The sequence below is a fragment of the Sciurus vulgaris genome (assembly GCF_902686455.1).
Source record: "Sciurus vulgaris genome assembly, chromosome: 2".
Taxonomy (NCBI): domain Eukaryota; kingdom Metazoa; phylum Chordata; class Mammalia; order Rodentia; family Sciuridae; genus Sciurus; species Sciurus vulgaris.
The window spans coordinates 66462580-66478534 of record NC_136462.1 but is presented as its reverse complement, the minus strand read 5'-3'; the positions used below and the strand labels follow the sequence as shown (position 1 = coordinate 66478534).

General features: G+C 32.7%; 1 protein-coding gene across 6 annotated transcripts in view; it reads right to left on the bottom strand.

Moving 5' to 3' along the window:
• The window catches only part of RALGAPA1 (Ral GTPase activating protein catalytic subunit alpha 1), a 212513-nt gene that overhangs the window by 9237 nt on the left and 187321 nt on the right, over positions 1-15955 (bottom strand). For 5 of the 6 annotated variants that reach the window (XM_079119316.1, XM_079119315.1, XM_079119318.1 and 2 more), the window contains one exon: positions 1563-1687. In XM_079119316.1, coding sequence (XP_078975442.1) covers positions 1563-1687 — 125 coding nt within the window. Of the gene's footprint in view, positions 1-959; positions 991-1562; positions 1688-15955 lie in introns of all 6 variants that reach the window. The other variant, XM_079119317.1, reaches the window with a different exon arrangement.

Sequence of the window (15955 nt, the reverse complement as noted above, 5' to 3'; positions counted from 1 at the left end):
CTTGACTACATGATACACAAAAGTGTCATTCATATCAATTTTAATAGTTTGATAATCATCAGATATTCTTTATTTTTAAACAACCACATTGCTAGGTATACTTAGTTTCCCTTTTTTGCTGTTCATTAGTTTTAGTATTTTTCTTTTACCTTCTTTCTTAATGCCAAACTGTAATTTTAGATAGTGTCAATCCATTAAAGCAAATCTTACAATTTATCTAATTTTCAAGATTCAACCCAGTCTAATGTGATTTTCTCTTTGCTATGTCTTTTATATTAACTGAAATGGATCTAAGATTTTTGGTAAAATTATTTTTCTAATGGCAAATTAATGATGACAGGAATGGAAGCTTTAATTACATTAACTAAACCTCAATTTAAAATTATAGTAATTTATTTTTCCAATAGATTAGGTTAAAGAGTGCTGTGCCTTTCAAACTTATAAGAAAACATAGTTAATGTAAAGAGAACTTTAACTTCATTTCATGTTCTCCTTTCCTGCATCCTATCACAACAGTCATCTTCTATTTTCAGGTGCCTAGTACAGTGCAAGGCACACAGAGAATAACCACAGGATGACTTAAGAGATCCAATAACAATGCAACACATTACAAATACAAAGACACACCACTTCAGTTCAATAGTACTACTTTTTCATGCTGAAAAACAAACAAACAAACAAAATAAAAAGCATCAATATAACAAGGTGTAACTAATTTCAGCCAAAGGGTTCTATTATTAGTTATTTTAATCCCCAAACCATGTTAGTGTTTCATGCAGACCTGGGTTAGTTAGTATAATTCTGGAAAAAATTTAGTGACAATTTCTGAAGTGTTTAGTATGAACCAGGGCAGTGTTAAGTTTGTTTACTGTCTGAGTTACAAGCTTAGAGCTTGCTAAATTTTGAAAAAAGGAAATGGGAAAAGAACAGAGGGTGTTTTGGTTGACACTTTATCTTACCTTCAGATAAACAGAACTGATATTTAATGATCTAAAGAGGGAAAATAAAATAAATGAAACAATCATAAGGAGTGCAAGATATTACAGAATAGGAAGGCCATGAGTCATTTATTTCTTACTGATTTCTTCAAAATTAGTTAATTGTATTAATGCAGTACCCTCTGAACAATCCTTAAATATAACATAATTTGCTATATTAAGTACTTCTAAATCTAGACCAGTTTAGCTTTATTTGTAAAATTAGAGATTCAGATGAGGCAATATTCTTGGCCATAAAATTTGATCCTCTAAAGTTGAGAGTACATGCTCAGTTTGTATTTCTTTTGCAGATACTTCAGAAATGATCCCATGAGATGCAAGGGTCACTGACTTTTAGCTCAGATAAAATGTGGTGCATGTACTTGTATGAAGATTGTTGACTTTTTAAGGAACTGCAGTTAGATAAAAGGAAACAAATCAAATTTACAGGCCAAATTTGAATAGCGATGAAAAATATGTAATTTCAATGATTAGAATTTCATTTAAGCAAGGTTTTAGAACAAAAGGGTATCACATTTCAAGTTCCAGTGACAACAAGTAACTAATACTTGCTTTTAATCTTACCGGCATCAGATGGTAAATGATGGTAGGGAGCTGGAGAAAAAACTTGTGCTGCAAAATCTTCAAATGTTGTTGGTTCTAAATGATGCTGGACAATTGTTTGCAGATATCGTGCTCTCTCCTCATAGCTGATTTCCTTCTGTTAAGGATGAACTTAAATGCAGCTTATATGGGAAAGGAACAGGTCTCATCAAAAAGGACCACTATGATTGCTAAATTTCATTGCTTCTTAGTAAATTAGTCACTAATTATTCTTGCATATGATTAGAAATATGCCATTTTAAAGCATAAAATAAACGTCTGAGGTTTACTCCTCATGATACCACTAAATGACAGCTTAACAGGGAGACATTTATTAGAAAATAATTATAATACTAAAATGTTGGAAGAGAGAATATTTTGAGAAAGGATTCAACTACTGTCAAGTCAGGCTAGGCTCCTCTTGTTAATCAGTTTCCATTTGCAGATTTACTCTCCAAAGTCATGCAATAAATATTATACTGCTGCCTTTAAAATACTTTGTTCAAAATTTTATATTTTTCATTGGAAAGGACTTATTGTAAAAATTCCTGCATATCTTCTTCATTTTCTAAAATCGCTGCATTTTCTCAACAATTGTTCTCATTTTGAATGGAAGACTACTGTTGCTATAATCCTGGAATAACTCCATGCCGTTAAGATAAATACATAGCTGAATCTGTGTGTCAGGAAAAAATACCTAGTCAATTATAACACTGAAACAAGCAGGAATATTTGCAAAGAGTCCACAGGACTCCTAAATACTGTCTAACAAAGCATCTACAGGGCACTGACACTGACAGAAAAATACTGTACTTCCCTTTGACCACATTTTCTTCTCTGATATTATTGACAAGCAACCAGTACCTTGAAGTGTTGTTGCTTTTGAACAACCCACTCCAGGCTTCCTGTTTCAGCAGGTCTGATTGTGCTGTTAGCACAGAAAGGGCGAGAAAGGGAGAGAATATTTCTGTTGTTCACGAAAGCAACTATGGAAATGGCTGTCAAAATGTAGAGCAGCAGGCAGCAACATACAATTATCAGGAAAAACTCACATGCTGACTTCATGTCGTATAGTTCTTGAACTGAGAAATCAGTTAACCTTTCTTCTACAACTTTTAAAAGTTTTCCTGCTGTACTCAGTGTGCTATGTTGACATTTAAATAAGGATAATAAAAAATGTACATGAGACATTTAAATAAGGATAATAAAAATATGCTCATTGGTTCTTTTTTCATCGATTTTTTTCTAAAACCAACTTCAATGTTTTTTCCTCAAAATTCCTTATTCTGAAGTTCTACAGTTCTAGAAATTGTAGACCAAGTCTATACATAGACCAAGGAAAATAATTTGAGAGGAAGACAATTTAAACTGATAATTCAATGGGAGATACCACAGCCAGTTACATTTGTAAGTTTATTAAGAAGGGGTAAAAAGTCTAAGAGTTAAAGGTAAGACTACAGTGTATTCATTTTGCATTTGACCTTGATTATGCTATCTTTTTCCCCTTAGATGCTTTGTAATCTCTTGCATTACTATTTATTTTATGCATCAAATATTGAAATAACCTGAATTCCAATTCCTTATAATCCATTGTTTTCAATTATGTACACTGGAGTTGAACTTCAGAAGAATTTTACTTCTGAAATGGGTAGCAACAAGATGTTATATTAAAATGATTGGTGATGAGGATTTTGTGGAAGGATAACAGACATTTTTTAGTTCAATTTAACATGGAAAAGTAACAGCACACTTTTAAAGGGAGTATATGGTTATAAACAGAAGAGGATGAAACTGATGGTTCAATCTAAATAATACTACATATCTCACAACTTGTTGGAAAGTACTTTTTTCATTGGGGGAGATTCACAGCTGCCGAATTTTCTGCAGTTAATAGAGTCCTTTGATTCACAGCAGTGCCCCTTGTACAAAAAATACTGGCCTTTGTGTATTACCAGAAACTAATTTTCTATTTGGCTGAAAAGGGAAAAATGGGGTTATTGCTTCTCCCTCCTACAGAGCTTTTCATTATGCCTGATGCACTCAACTTCTAAGCTCTTCTGAGAAAAAAAAATAACTGAAGAGGCAAGAGGTAGAAAAATGAGCTTGTTAGCACATTAGAAGTGAAGTATCTTGGTGGGCCCTAGAAATTCCCAGTGGTGTGTTAACTTATCACTCTATGCATGCTGGCACTGATAGTCTCCCAATTGATCACTCTCTTTTCGCACCAAAGGTGCTGCCAGGAAGCAAAGGCTGAAGGCCCACAGGAGAACAGTCTGCTATCAAAACAAGCTGTTTTGAAAAGTCTGCTTGAATGGGTAAAACGCTTCATGAAAAGTAGGGTGGAGACACCTACCTGCTTTGAAAATGCTCTACTTTCAGAGGGCCTACAAATGAACTATTTTACTTTATCTTCTTATATTTAGAGTTTATGTAAAAAATTAGGCAGAAAGAAAATATTAATATTTCCAAAACAAGATATTTCTCATGTTGTAAATTTATCAGAGGAAGAAAATGATTATCTAAATAAAACACATATTGAAGGGTAATTCTACTTTGCTATACAAAAGGAGGTTTTTTTTTTATAAACAAGAGAAACTCTAATACATAGGGCACAAAACTAAATTATTCTAATATAACATTTTCTCTTTATAGAAAACACATTTTAATAAAATTACAATAAATCTCTGTTAGGGAAAACAGTGTTTCCCAAAATGATTTTTAAAAAGTTTGAGTCTCGGTGGCAGAATGAAAGAAAATAACCATTAGTGGCTAATTTTAAATGGAAAATGGCAGTAGTCATCACATACTAGCACAGGCTAACCATCTAGTTTCCTTTTTGGGCTGCTGAACTTCTGAAAACACTGTTAGCTTGATAAATATAGTTTAAGGTAACTCACCTCTTAAAAGCTAAATTTCTTCATAATTTTTCAGGTTTGATGTGACAAATAATATTAAAACAAACCAACCCAATCTATAGTACATTTGCCTTTTCCCTTTTTACTTCAGAAAACATATATTAAAGACATATAATAAACTCTTAAGTATTTTAACCATACTCCTGGATCCACAACAAGGTACTTTTGTGATTGTAATGATTACAAACTTCCAAACAGTGCTGTAAGCATCTGCAATTGTAACCAGAATCTAAGCAGTTAATTCCTGTATCTCATAAAAAGTTAGGCACTTTTTCATTACAAAAGGCAGCTCTCTAGGCAAGTTATTAGTACCTATAAGATGAGTGGCATACACAAACATGATGGCTAGCAACAAGAGGACAACTCAAGCTATATTCTTACTGTGAGTGTTGCCAATGGTATTGAAATTAAAAAAATTTGAAATGCATAAGATAAAAAGCTGAACGTAAACTAACAAAAAATCCAGAACAAAAGTTTAAAGTACAGATCTAAGTTGAATTGAGAGGGTTTTATTGTAAATTTAAAACAACTCAAGCCAAAGTTAGCTAAAAATACATTTGATAAGGGAGACTCTTGGCTGGTAGGAATCTTTAATATAGAACTAGCCAATCAAAAGAAATAACACACAGGTGCTGCAATCATAGCAATATAATTATCCACTAATCCTCCTTCTTTCTGTAAAAGCAGAAAAGGGAAGGAATATTACTGTTCTAAAAATAATAAAGGGAACCAAACATTCTCTTTAATAAAGAAATAGTTTAATCTGCACTTCAGTAATGTTAACATTATTACATATTTTAAGTAATTACTTTTAATTTTAAACTTCAAGACCAGCTGTTAAGAAATAGAGGTTCAATTTCAGCTTGGACCTGGACAGATAGGTATGAATTCTCTTTAAAACAGTTTATCTGTATGTTAATGAGGATACCACCACCTGCTCCTATTTACTTTGTTGGGGGTATAAAAGGATATAAATTTAGGGTAACCTAAAAGTGCCCCTACATCTGCACTTAGAATAGTTTATTTTGATGCCTGGCTCACATCTTTGTAAACAGTAAGTGCTATCTCTCGGAGGACAATTTTCAATGTTGGTTTAAGAAATATATCTATATTCATATATAAGAACTCTGATAATACTGGTAATATTTATTTGTAATATGTAAACAGGTGCTTTTGATTTATTCTGATGTAAGGAAATTGATTTCTCATGGTGAAAAACAATATGAAGAAGGTTAAGTAATATGAAGTGTTTTATTAATATATAGGGAGAAAAAAGGTAGGGTTTCTTTTGGTAGTACTGGGATTGAATCTAGGGTTGTTGTACCACTGAGCTACATTCAAAGCGCTTTTATTTATTTATAGTTTTTTTTTTTTTTTTTTTTAACTTTGAGATAAAGTCTTGCTAAGTCATCAAGGCTGGCCTTGAGCTTGCAATCTCTGTGCCTCAGCCTCCTGAGTCAGTGGAATTACAGTCATGTGCCACTGCGCCTGGCCAGATTTGGTTTTAAAGAAGCAACAACTCTCATTCTCCACAAATTTCTTGCTTTTATTGTCAGAATTGGGGATACTTTTCGTTTTTTGATCAATGATTCCATGGCATACCCCAGTGGGTTGTACTTATATCTTAAATTATTATTACATTATTATTAATGTAATTTATGACTAGCCTAAAAGAAATGGAAATTTTTGTGTATACATGTATATACATATATATTATACAAAAGAATAAAGTATAATTTTCACAGAGAAATTATGAAAGTTAACAGTTGTAGGCAAGTATCAAAGATCTACATTTTCACTTATTCTCTTCTTAAGTTCATGTTCAATGTTTTATTTCCCAACCCAGTAAAAAACACTGGTTCATTTTTAAACAAAGGCAAATATGAAGTGTTTATACCTGTACTCAATGTTATACAGTCTTAGGGATTAAAGGCCTACTTTGAAATTCCTAAATTAGTAAGCAGTTGCCTTAGAATTTTTATTTTGAGACAGGGTCTTGCTAAGGCTGGCTTTGAACTCTGAAACTTCCTGCTTCAGCCTCCCAAGCTGCTGGGATTGCAGGCATTTGCAGGCAAGTGCCACCATGCCCAGCTATAAACTATTTCTATTTTGTCTTACTACCCCAGATGCAGAACATCTTTATGAACTTGTAATGAGCAGTAAATGACCAATTATGGTAACTTTGAAATAATTGTTTTTAGAGGTCTTTTGAGAAAACTAACACATGAATGATTATAGAGTTCAATATGTTTCCCATTATATGAAAATACATGAGATATGTATGCTCTAGATTATGATTTCTAACCTATTTTAATGCACCTTTATCAATTTCATTGAAATATTAGAATTAAAATATTAGAATTGAAAACCTGGAACTTAATGGGTTAATAAAGTGTAGTTTACTAGGAGAACAATCAGGAGCAAAGAGGTTCCCTACTGCTGGGGCTAGAAAAACTTCAAAGCCAATTTCAAGTTATCTTACTTTTGAGAGTTTGGTTTCACCTCACTCTTTGATCTTGTTGACCCCTTATGAATAATAAAAAAAGAGAATAAAACATAAGGAATAAATATGTAAGGTGTAATATTAAAATAAAACTGATAATTCTTTAGAGAAATTATAATAAAAGCATTGAAACAAATATTTTTGTCATTAGTTGTGATGATTTTTTAAAAAGAAATTTTAAAAATTTTCATAAATTCTTTAATTGTATGAGAAAATGAGGGGAGAAAAAAATCTACAGATAAAATCAAATGAAGTTTAATTCTAGACCATGTTAGGTAGATTTCTGGAAATGCTCTGTGGATTAAGAATAGAGTTAACTGAAAAAAACTTTAAATACAGATGCTGAACTTTTTATGGTGTTATCCCCCAATAAATCCACTGTTAAGTTGTAAGTACTGTAAATTGAAAAATTCTAAGTAAAAAATGCATTCAATACACTTGATCTACTATCATAGCTTAGCAACACAGTACATTATAGAATATAGGGTTGTTTACCCTCTTAATTGGTGGCTGTCTGGGAGCTGCCCAATATCATGTGGGAGCATCTTATGGCATTTTGCTAGCCCAGGAAACAATTAAAATTCAAAGTATGGTTTCTACTGAAACAAGCTTTGCATCATATAAAGTTGAAATATCATAAATTGAACCACTGTAAACTGGGGACCATTTCTATTTAGGTTTATAAAAAGGACATCTTGAAAGGTATTATACCAAAATGCAGCATCATTTATTGAGAATATTTAGGACAGTCAGAACTAGAGTAAGGATACATTCACAAATATTACCTGGAAATGCTCAAAATCACCAAAATGATTATTCAGCAATAAGCCTTCTCTTGGTGAGGAGTACAAAAATTTGCTTGGAAAAACAAAACTGCTGACTAGAGTTGGGACTAGAACCTTAGTCTTTTAATTAATGTCCAGCACTCTTTCTACATCCAATGTCAATGATCTAGGTGTTGTGTAGAGAAACCAAAGAAGATTAGGCTTGTTAATTATCTTAAAGATTACCAAAACAATGAAAATTAAATTGTAAGATGAGCAACTTTTGAAAATGTCTGTTTATTTTGTTATACATTTCATTATACTTTTATTATTATAGTAAAAAAATCCTTGTCTGTCATAAAATAAAAGTGAAAAAAAAAAAAAAAAGAAGTCATAGGAAACATTTTAGTTTTAAAAGGCCTCGAAGTATCTTTAAACATTGTAAGGCAATATCATTGTCCAGTCTTGAATGATGAAAAATAAGATTTTATTGAGATTTATGAGAAGATATCTTTTGCAAATACATTTCAAGGATCCTATGTTACTGTCAGTGGTGAAACAGTGTATTTCCCTGAACTGTACAGGGAAATTAAGTGTGCTGTGACCTAACAGGCAGTGTTTATTTATTAGATGAAAGCAAACTATATTGCTTACCTTACAAAGCAAAATCTGGTAAATTAATGATCTGGCAGGGGGAGGGATATTTCATATTTTTTTCTATTATAGCTAATTTCTTCATGAAACATATAGTTTAGTTCATATGCAGTAAAAATAAAACTTCTTTAAGCAAATAGCATGAACCCAGATACAAATATTATTTACTTACACCACATTAACAGAAATTCTTCTGAAAGTCTGCAACAGGTTATGACAAATTGTCTATTTTTATGATGCCTCTTACATTAATGAAATTCTTTAGTAGCTGATACTATCTACATCATGAAGGAAAAGCTGTGATTTGTCAGAGCAGACAAAGCTGGGCTTTAATCCATCCTTTTAACCATATTGCCAAGACTATATTGTTTTCACTGCGTCTCAATTAGGAGACAGGCAGGACACCTGGTACTTCTTTATCTAAGTCCCATGGGCTGCCAGATGACTCAAAATCCATAACAGGTGCTAAGGCAGTGTGAGGATAGCCCTATTATTGAAACTGGAGTTGAATAAAATTTGTACCATATATAATTGCTCATAAATCAATTACTAAATGAAAACATTAAGTAAAAAGTCGATAAGCCCATTTCTACCAAAGTTCATGTAAATACATTAAAAAAGATTAACCTTAAATAGGCTTAAATTTTTAAAACTACCCCAAAGGATCTGAAAATCTTTTTTTATTTAATAATCTAATAAATCATTGGTGGTTTCCAAAAATTCTAACATGATTATCAAACATGTATATATCTTCTACTTTCATGAAAGTTGTATAAAGCAAAACATCTAAAAGAAAAATTAACTTATCTGGATTTAAATTTAATAAAATTAAAATTTTGTACTCATTATTGATAATATCTACTTAAAATGTTATTATTAGTTTGGCATAATGAGACTTTCATAGTAGAGAGAGTACTACTTCAAAATCACTAGAGTTTTAAAAACATTGAAGATACTAGAAAAGGAAATTAAACCCAATTTATAACCTTATCTGATATGTGAACTTGTTCCTTTTGGGAGCAAAAATTTCAGTAGATTAAAGTTGAGAAAATGAATGTATATATTTGAACTATAACTTGAACACTGGAAGAAAACTGCAAAAAGAAAAAAAAAGTGAAATTTTACAGTGTACAATTACTTAAGTGTTATCTCTACGTAAATGTGCACTAATTTAATTAAGATTTTATTTAAATGCTATAATTATTGGGAATACAAAAATGATTTTATTATCATAGTAAGTAGTAATAAAGTACAGCAAACTGTCATTTAAGACAGTGTCATAGAATCTGTGATAAGCAGTATATTGGCTTAAACTAATGCACTATATGCCCCCAGGGAATGATAGGCTTAGACACTGGACTTTAACATCAAAATCTATCCATTAATCTTGACTTAAATATAATCTATTCTACAGTAAAAGGAAGAATGGACATTCAATGAATTACTGTTTTTGAAATACTGCACTGGTGCCCATTTGCTAAAATCACTTAAGGGGATATGAGGAGATGGAATACAAGTAAATTTTATAGATTTACTAATTTTACAAAACATGTATTTGACTTTCTTCAAATTTGGCAAGAGCACCCCATTTAAAAAAAAAAAAAACAGATTTAAAGAAGTTTGCTTAAAATATCTCTCCCAGATCCCTATATAAGGAAAGGCTACATAAATTGCAATACTGCAATATAGTCATTATCAGCTGGAAATAAATCATCTGTGGAAATACTGTGGGGTCAGCATCCCTGGAGACTGACAATAAGTTTTAATAAAAAATATTGTATACAATATATACTGTATATCTCTATTATATATCTATACCTATATCTGTCTATATTTCTATATATGATTGTTGTTTCTTTTCACCAGAATGACCAACCTACTATTGATAGGACTGATCGGAATAAAATGGAAAGGCTAGGAGAGAAGATTTAAAAGGAGTTTATACAAACATCAGGGTACATGATACTTCATAAAAAGGAAATAACCCTCACATTTTAAATATAACTAGAATTAGAAAGAATTCAATGAGATAATCATACAAAACTAAAATCATTATCAGTTATTCATGTAAATAATACAGTATTTAACCTTAAGATGTGATAACTAATTTATCTTTAGTATATTATTTTGGCACTTTCAACTGTTATACAGAAAACTAATTTATATTTGTATACTAATATAGCTTATATATATTCATATGCTATTTGGGAATTCTAAAAAGCAAAGTGTAAAGGAAATTAAACCAAATTTTTAAACTTATTTAATATATGAACTGTGGTGGTTTTAATCCACTTCCTCCTCTTTAAAATTTTTATGGATATAAAAAAACATTTTTTATCAAAGCATAAAAAAACACAAAGCAAAACTGACATTTACTCTGCTATAATCTTGTGGGCTAAAAAGTAATGGCATGTTAACAAGTGATTACTACAGGTGGTTGTTTAAATATATTCATTTGCTTTCTTTTTGATGGTAGCTATGTGCTAAATAAAAGTCAACACTCCTATCAAGAAAGTAAATGTAGAAACATCAGTTCTACAACAGCTGTTTTTGTTCCTTCTCTTTTCTGAACAGCAATTAGTAAAGCAACCCCTTCCCCTCCTCCCTAGCTGTCAAGCTGTTCAGAGCAGTTTGCAACTTAACAATGGTACTATTGTGAATGCTCTCTGGGCTTCCTTCCCACAGAGAGTTAAATGGGCAGTTCCTGCTGCCCATGATTGGTGTCCAGTGAAATAATACTCAAGAGCCAGGTTTTATCAGCTTCACGCCAAAGAAGTGAAGCCAGGGAACCCAAGCCTTCATATCATACTGGACCATATGCCAACCCTGATGGCCCCAAAGGTTTATCACTAAGAATCAGGATCCATCATGTCCCTTGTGAAATTTCACTTCACATACCTTATGTGAAATGCAAAGCTTCACTAAAAACCGAACCTTCTTTACAATTGGCATGAACAGATGGACGGTAACAGTGGTTTGGCAAGCAAAAGTTAAGATTTAAATAGGCTGTATTCTAGTGTTTGAGAGGAAAAGCAGTTAGAAGAAATGGAGAGATTTGTGACCCATCATTTAGTCTTAATTCCATTATTTAGTTATTAACTATTCAGTATCAAAAGCTTTTATATATAGTAAAATGAAATGAATGAATTAAAAGTACTGCAATTCCTATGTCAAACAGGTTTAAAGACTAATTTGAGCTTTACATCTTTTCTTCTTTGCTCTCTGAAATCCCTAAATAGCATCTGATCTACAGTTGTTTTTGAATTTAGACACTAGGAAAAATTTGCATATTATATAGTAAGTATGGTGAATAATAATGTAAGCATATCACAGCATCTTCGTCACTAATAGAACAATACAGGGTTTTAATGAAAAGAGGAAAAAAATCCCTGTTATAATATAGGTGAGAAATTAAAAACAGTAGTGGAGAAATATCAAGTTTGGTTGCTTTTAGGGAATAGTTTGCCCATGCTCTGATGGAGTTCTCTATCTTCCTTCTGGCACACTGTGATATCACCCAACTGTCTGGATTGGCATATGTAGACCATACTGTCACGCTGGATTTGATAAAACAGATAAGATGATGGTAATGATTTTTCTTTGCTATTTCTTCCATGAAACCAATATACTATAAGAAAAAAATAAAAGCATTCAATTTATCAATAATGTGTTAAAGTATAATAATGTGTAAAAGCACAACCATGTAGAAAAGCATTTTATAGGGAAAACATAAAGGGCTGTTATACAAGAGGAGTATCGTGAGTCTATCATAAGATATATAAAATCTCAAATGCTGTTTTAAAAATGAAAATTACAAATAAATATTAACAGATATTTAGAGACCTTCTTAGCTTCAATAAGAAAAAGTAACACTGATGCTATTAGTTTGGCATTTATTGCTTAAATAATTATTACAAAAAATAGAGACTTTGAAAATAAACTGTTTGGAAAGGCTTCTCTAAAAATGAAAAATGATAAATTCAAGTTATAACTGTTCTGCTACTCAATAGGTGAAAAGTATACAAAAGCAGAAGGAATTGTCACCTTAGACACATATTACTGTTGGCAGCATTAGAAAACTCTTAAGTTCACAGCAGGTGCAGTAGCGCATGCCTATAATCCTGGCAGCTTGGGAGACTGAGAAAGGAGGATTGCAAGTTCAAAGCCAGCCTCAGTGAGGACCTGTCTCAAGATGGAAACAAAGGGGGTGGGGATGAGGCTCAGTGGTTAAGCATGCCTAGGTTCAATCCTGGGTACCAAAAAAACAAACAAAAAAAATAGGGCTGGAGTTGTGGCTCAGTGGTAGAGGGCTTGCCTAGCATGTGTGAGACCCTGGATTTGATATTCAGCACCACATATAAATAAATAAAAGATCCACTGACAACTAAAATATATATATATATATATACACACACACACAAACCAAGTTTGCTTTTCTTTGTTTAACTACATTATCTGATTTTGACTTACTTCTTGATCTTCATGTGCCACTACTCTTTCTTTTGCCTTATATCACCCAGCAGTACAAACTATTTTTTTGACCGCATCATACTTGTATGCCTCCAGGTCATTTTCCCACCCCTGAAAAACTCTTCACTAACTACCTATCTTGAAAAGTTCCTTGTGTCTTTGGAGTAATTAGCAGAGCAGTCTTCTTTGGTAAAGCCCCTCCTAATTCCATACCACCCATCTTCTGCCACTTAATATTGATTACCTTTGCACCCTACTTTGTATATACCACTACTGGTAGACTTTCATCAGTGTGCACTTCATTACCCCACTCATAGGACTCTTTTCCCACACCAGTGTGTAAGCTTCTTGAAAGCAGTGACTTACTTTCTTTTCCTAGCTTTTTTCTCACAATGTCTCCCATGTAGGAAGTAGGCAATATCTGGTGAATAGATCAATGATCCAAAATTATTTAGTAATGTTATTAATGTTATTATTAGTGCATTAAGTTCTTGATAGAGGGTAAAAACTTAAATATCTCTAGAATTAGAATAATGTTAACAGAAGTTGGTCACATAGTGAAGTCATTTTTTTTTTTTTGTGAGCTCACACAATTTAAATATAAGAAAGTAATTATTACTGGTCCATATTAGTTAAACCTTAAAAAAGACTGTCTCTAGAGAACACTGAGAGACAATATTATTTTTAGACATACTGGTTCAATTCCACAGAATAAACTTACTCTATTATCATTGCAAATGTATTACATGACAGATTTACACTAATTGCTTTTATATCTTTTTGACAATATTGTCTAGATTTGCTAGGCCAAAACTAACACCTCTAAAGGTATGCAATAAAAATATTCCCACAATGATTTTAAGGAGGACCCTCAAAACCCCTCAATAGGCACATAATTACCATTTATTGAAAGAATAGCTGAACAAATGAAAACTGATATAGTAAAGAATATATTAGGGACTGGGGTTGTGGCTCAGTGGTAGAACGCTTGCCTAGCACAGGTGAGGCACTGGGTTTGATCCTCAGCACCTCATATGAATAAAAAATAAATAATCCATTAACAATAAAAAAAATTTAAAAAGGAATATATTAGTCACCACAGAATTGCTGCACATATCCAGAGCCCCTGTTTAAGTAATTACTCTGCATATGTAGCCTATGAGGCTTAGCAGCAAAATCTGGGCCAACAGGATGTTTAAGCACAGCAAAAAATTCTTTACAAGTAATACCCATGTCTTTAACACAGTAGACTCAAATGCTCCAATTAGAGATTATCAGGTAAATACGAATGTTGTCTACTCTCTCTCTCTTTTGTTTTTTTTTTTAAGAATGTTGTCTACTCTTGAAGAGGTTCTACTGCAATGAATTAATATCAATGGCAAAATGGCTGCAAGCGTTTCAAGGACCACAAAAAATTTCAAAGATCTCAAAACTTGGTTCACTGAATTGGAAAGACTTTTATTTAAAGACTTAACTTCCCTTCTTTTGAAGCATGAATAACAATAATTATAGATATTGGAGTATTTAAAAACTAAACAATTTGTGAGGTTTCAAACTTCCATTTAGAAAGTAGGAAGAACAAATGAGGGGGCTGGGGACATAGCTCAGTGGAAGAGCACTTGCCTAGTATGCGTGAGGCCCTGGGTTCCATCCTCAGCATTGCATAACAATAAACAAATAAAACAAAGGTATTGGGTCCATCTACAACTAAGAAAAAAGAAAAAAAAAAGACAAGAGATTCCTAATGGGAATCACTAATGTAGGTGGTGCCAGTGTTCAAGCAACAAAACCTGAGACCTCACTAGCATATAGACTCCCATAGCTGCTCCCTACTGCTCTACTGTGGCTACCACTTTCCCTGCCATAGAGAAAGGAAGCACGAACCTTTAGGGCTAATGCTATACACGGCCTCCTCCTTGGATGGGATAACCGAGACAACTTCTGTCACTATCAAGTCAGAGCTGTCTTAGTTCTGTTTTCTACCTAACAGATACCTTATCCCCTTACCTCCACTGACTACTGGTCTCTGAAAATTATCCTCATTAAACAATACTGACCTCTATAAAAATACACTGATAAACCAGTAAAATATAAAATCCTTGGGTGTGTGCCGTTCTGGTTTAGTCTTACGTCAGAGGCAATTTCTTCATGTCCTAGGTTCTCTTTTCTTACCTACCCAGTGAGCTCGTCAGAGCTATAGTCCAGTTTAATCTGAACTTCAAAGAATCTATACTAATCATAAGCTTCAAATACACAGATCATAAAAATACAAATGAGCTTTTAATATATACTGGTAAATGGATAGCAATTTTCTGTTAAAGAGAAAAAAAATGAGTTAAAATCTTATCCTATTATAATAAGTTACAAGTCACCAATTATAGGGCAGGGACTGTGCCAGAAGTCAGTGAAACAAGGAGGGTAAGACATACATTAATATGTGCACATACATGGTAATTACTATAACAAAATGCTTGAGGCAATGTGAGCAATTCTCCAAAGGATTATTTTAATTAGGTTATTAAGAATGAGTATAATTAGGAAGAGGTGGGCATTCTTAGGGTAAAAATGTGGGCTTAAAAGAGAAGGGCATTCATAGAAAATAGACATGGTTTAGCTTGACACATTATAGAGTATCCTGGGTGTCAGTGTGGTGGGGATGATTACAAAGAACAGGGGTGGAGTTGGGGAGGAATGCCGGTACATTTGACGAAACTAGAGTGGGAGAAATGAGGTTTGTGGGGGGTAAGATAAAAAGTATTTGCAGGTAGTCAACAAATGTAGACCTATTTCAATAAGCAGTCAACAACCATTATCAATCTTTCGGTATACTCAGGTTTGTGTTTTAGTATATTTCCAGTGTCAATATAAAGGTTAATAATATCAACCACCATGTAGCTGCTATTTGCTGAGCAGGTGCCACATATGACAAACAGGCTGCTGAGTGCTTCACGTAGATAATTTTGTTTAATCCTTACACAAATCCTGAGTTTGGTACTATTATTATCCTCTCTTTACTGATTAAATTAAGGATAGTTCATGCTTATTGATGTTATCTTCTGAGAAAATGAT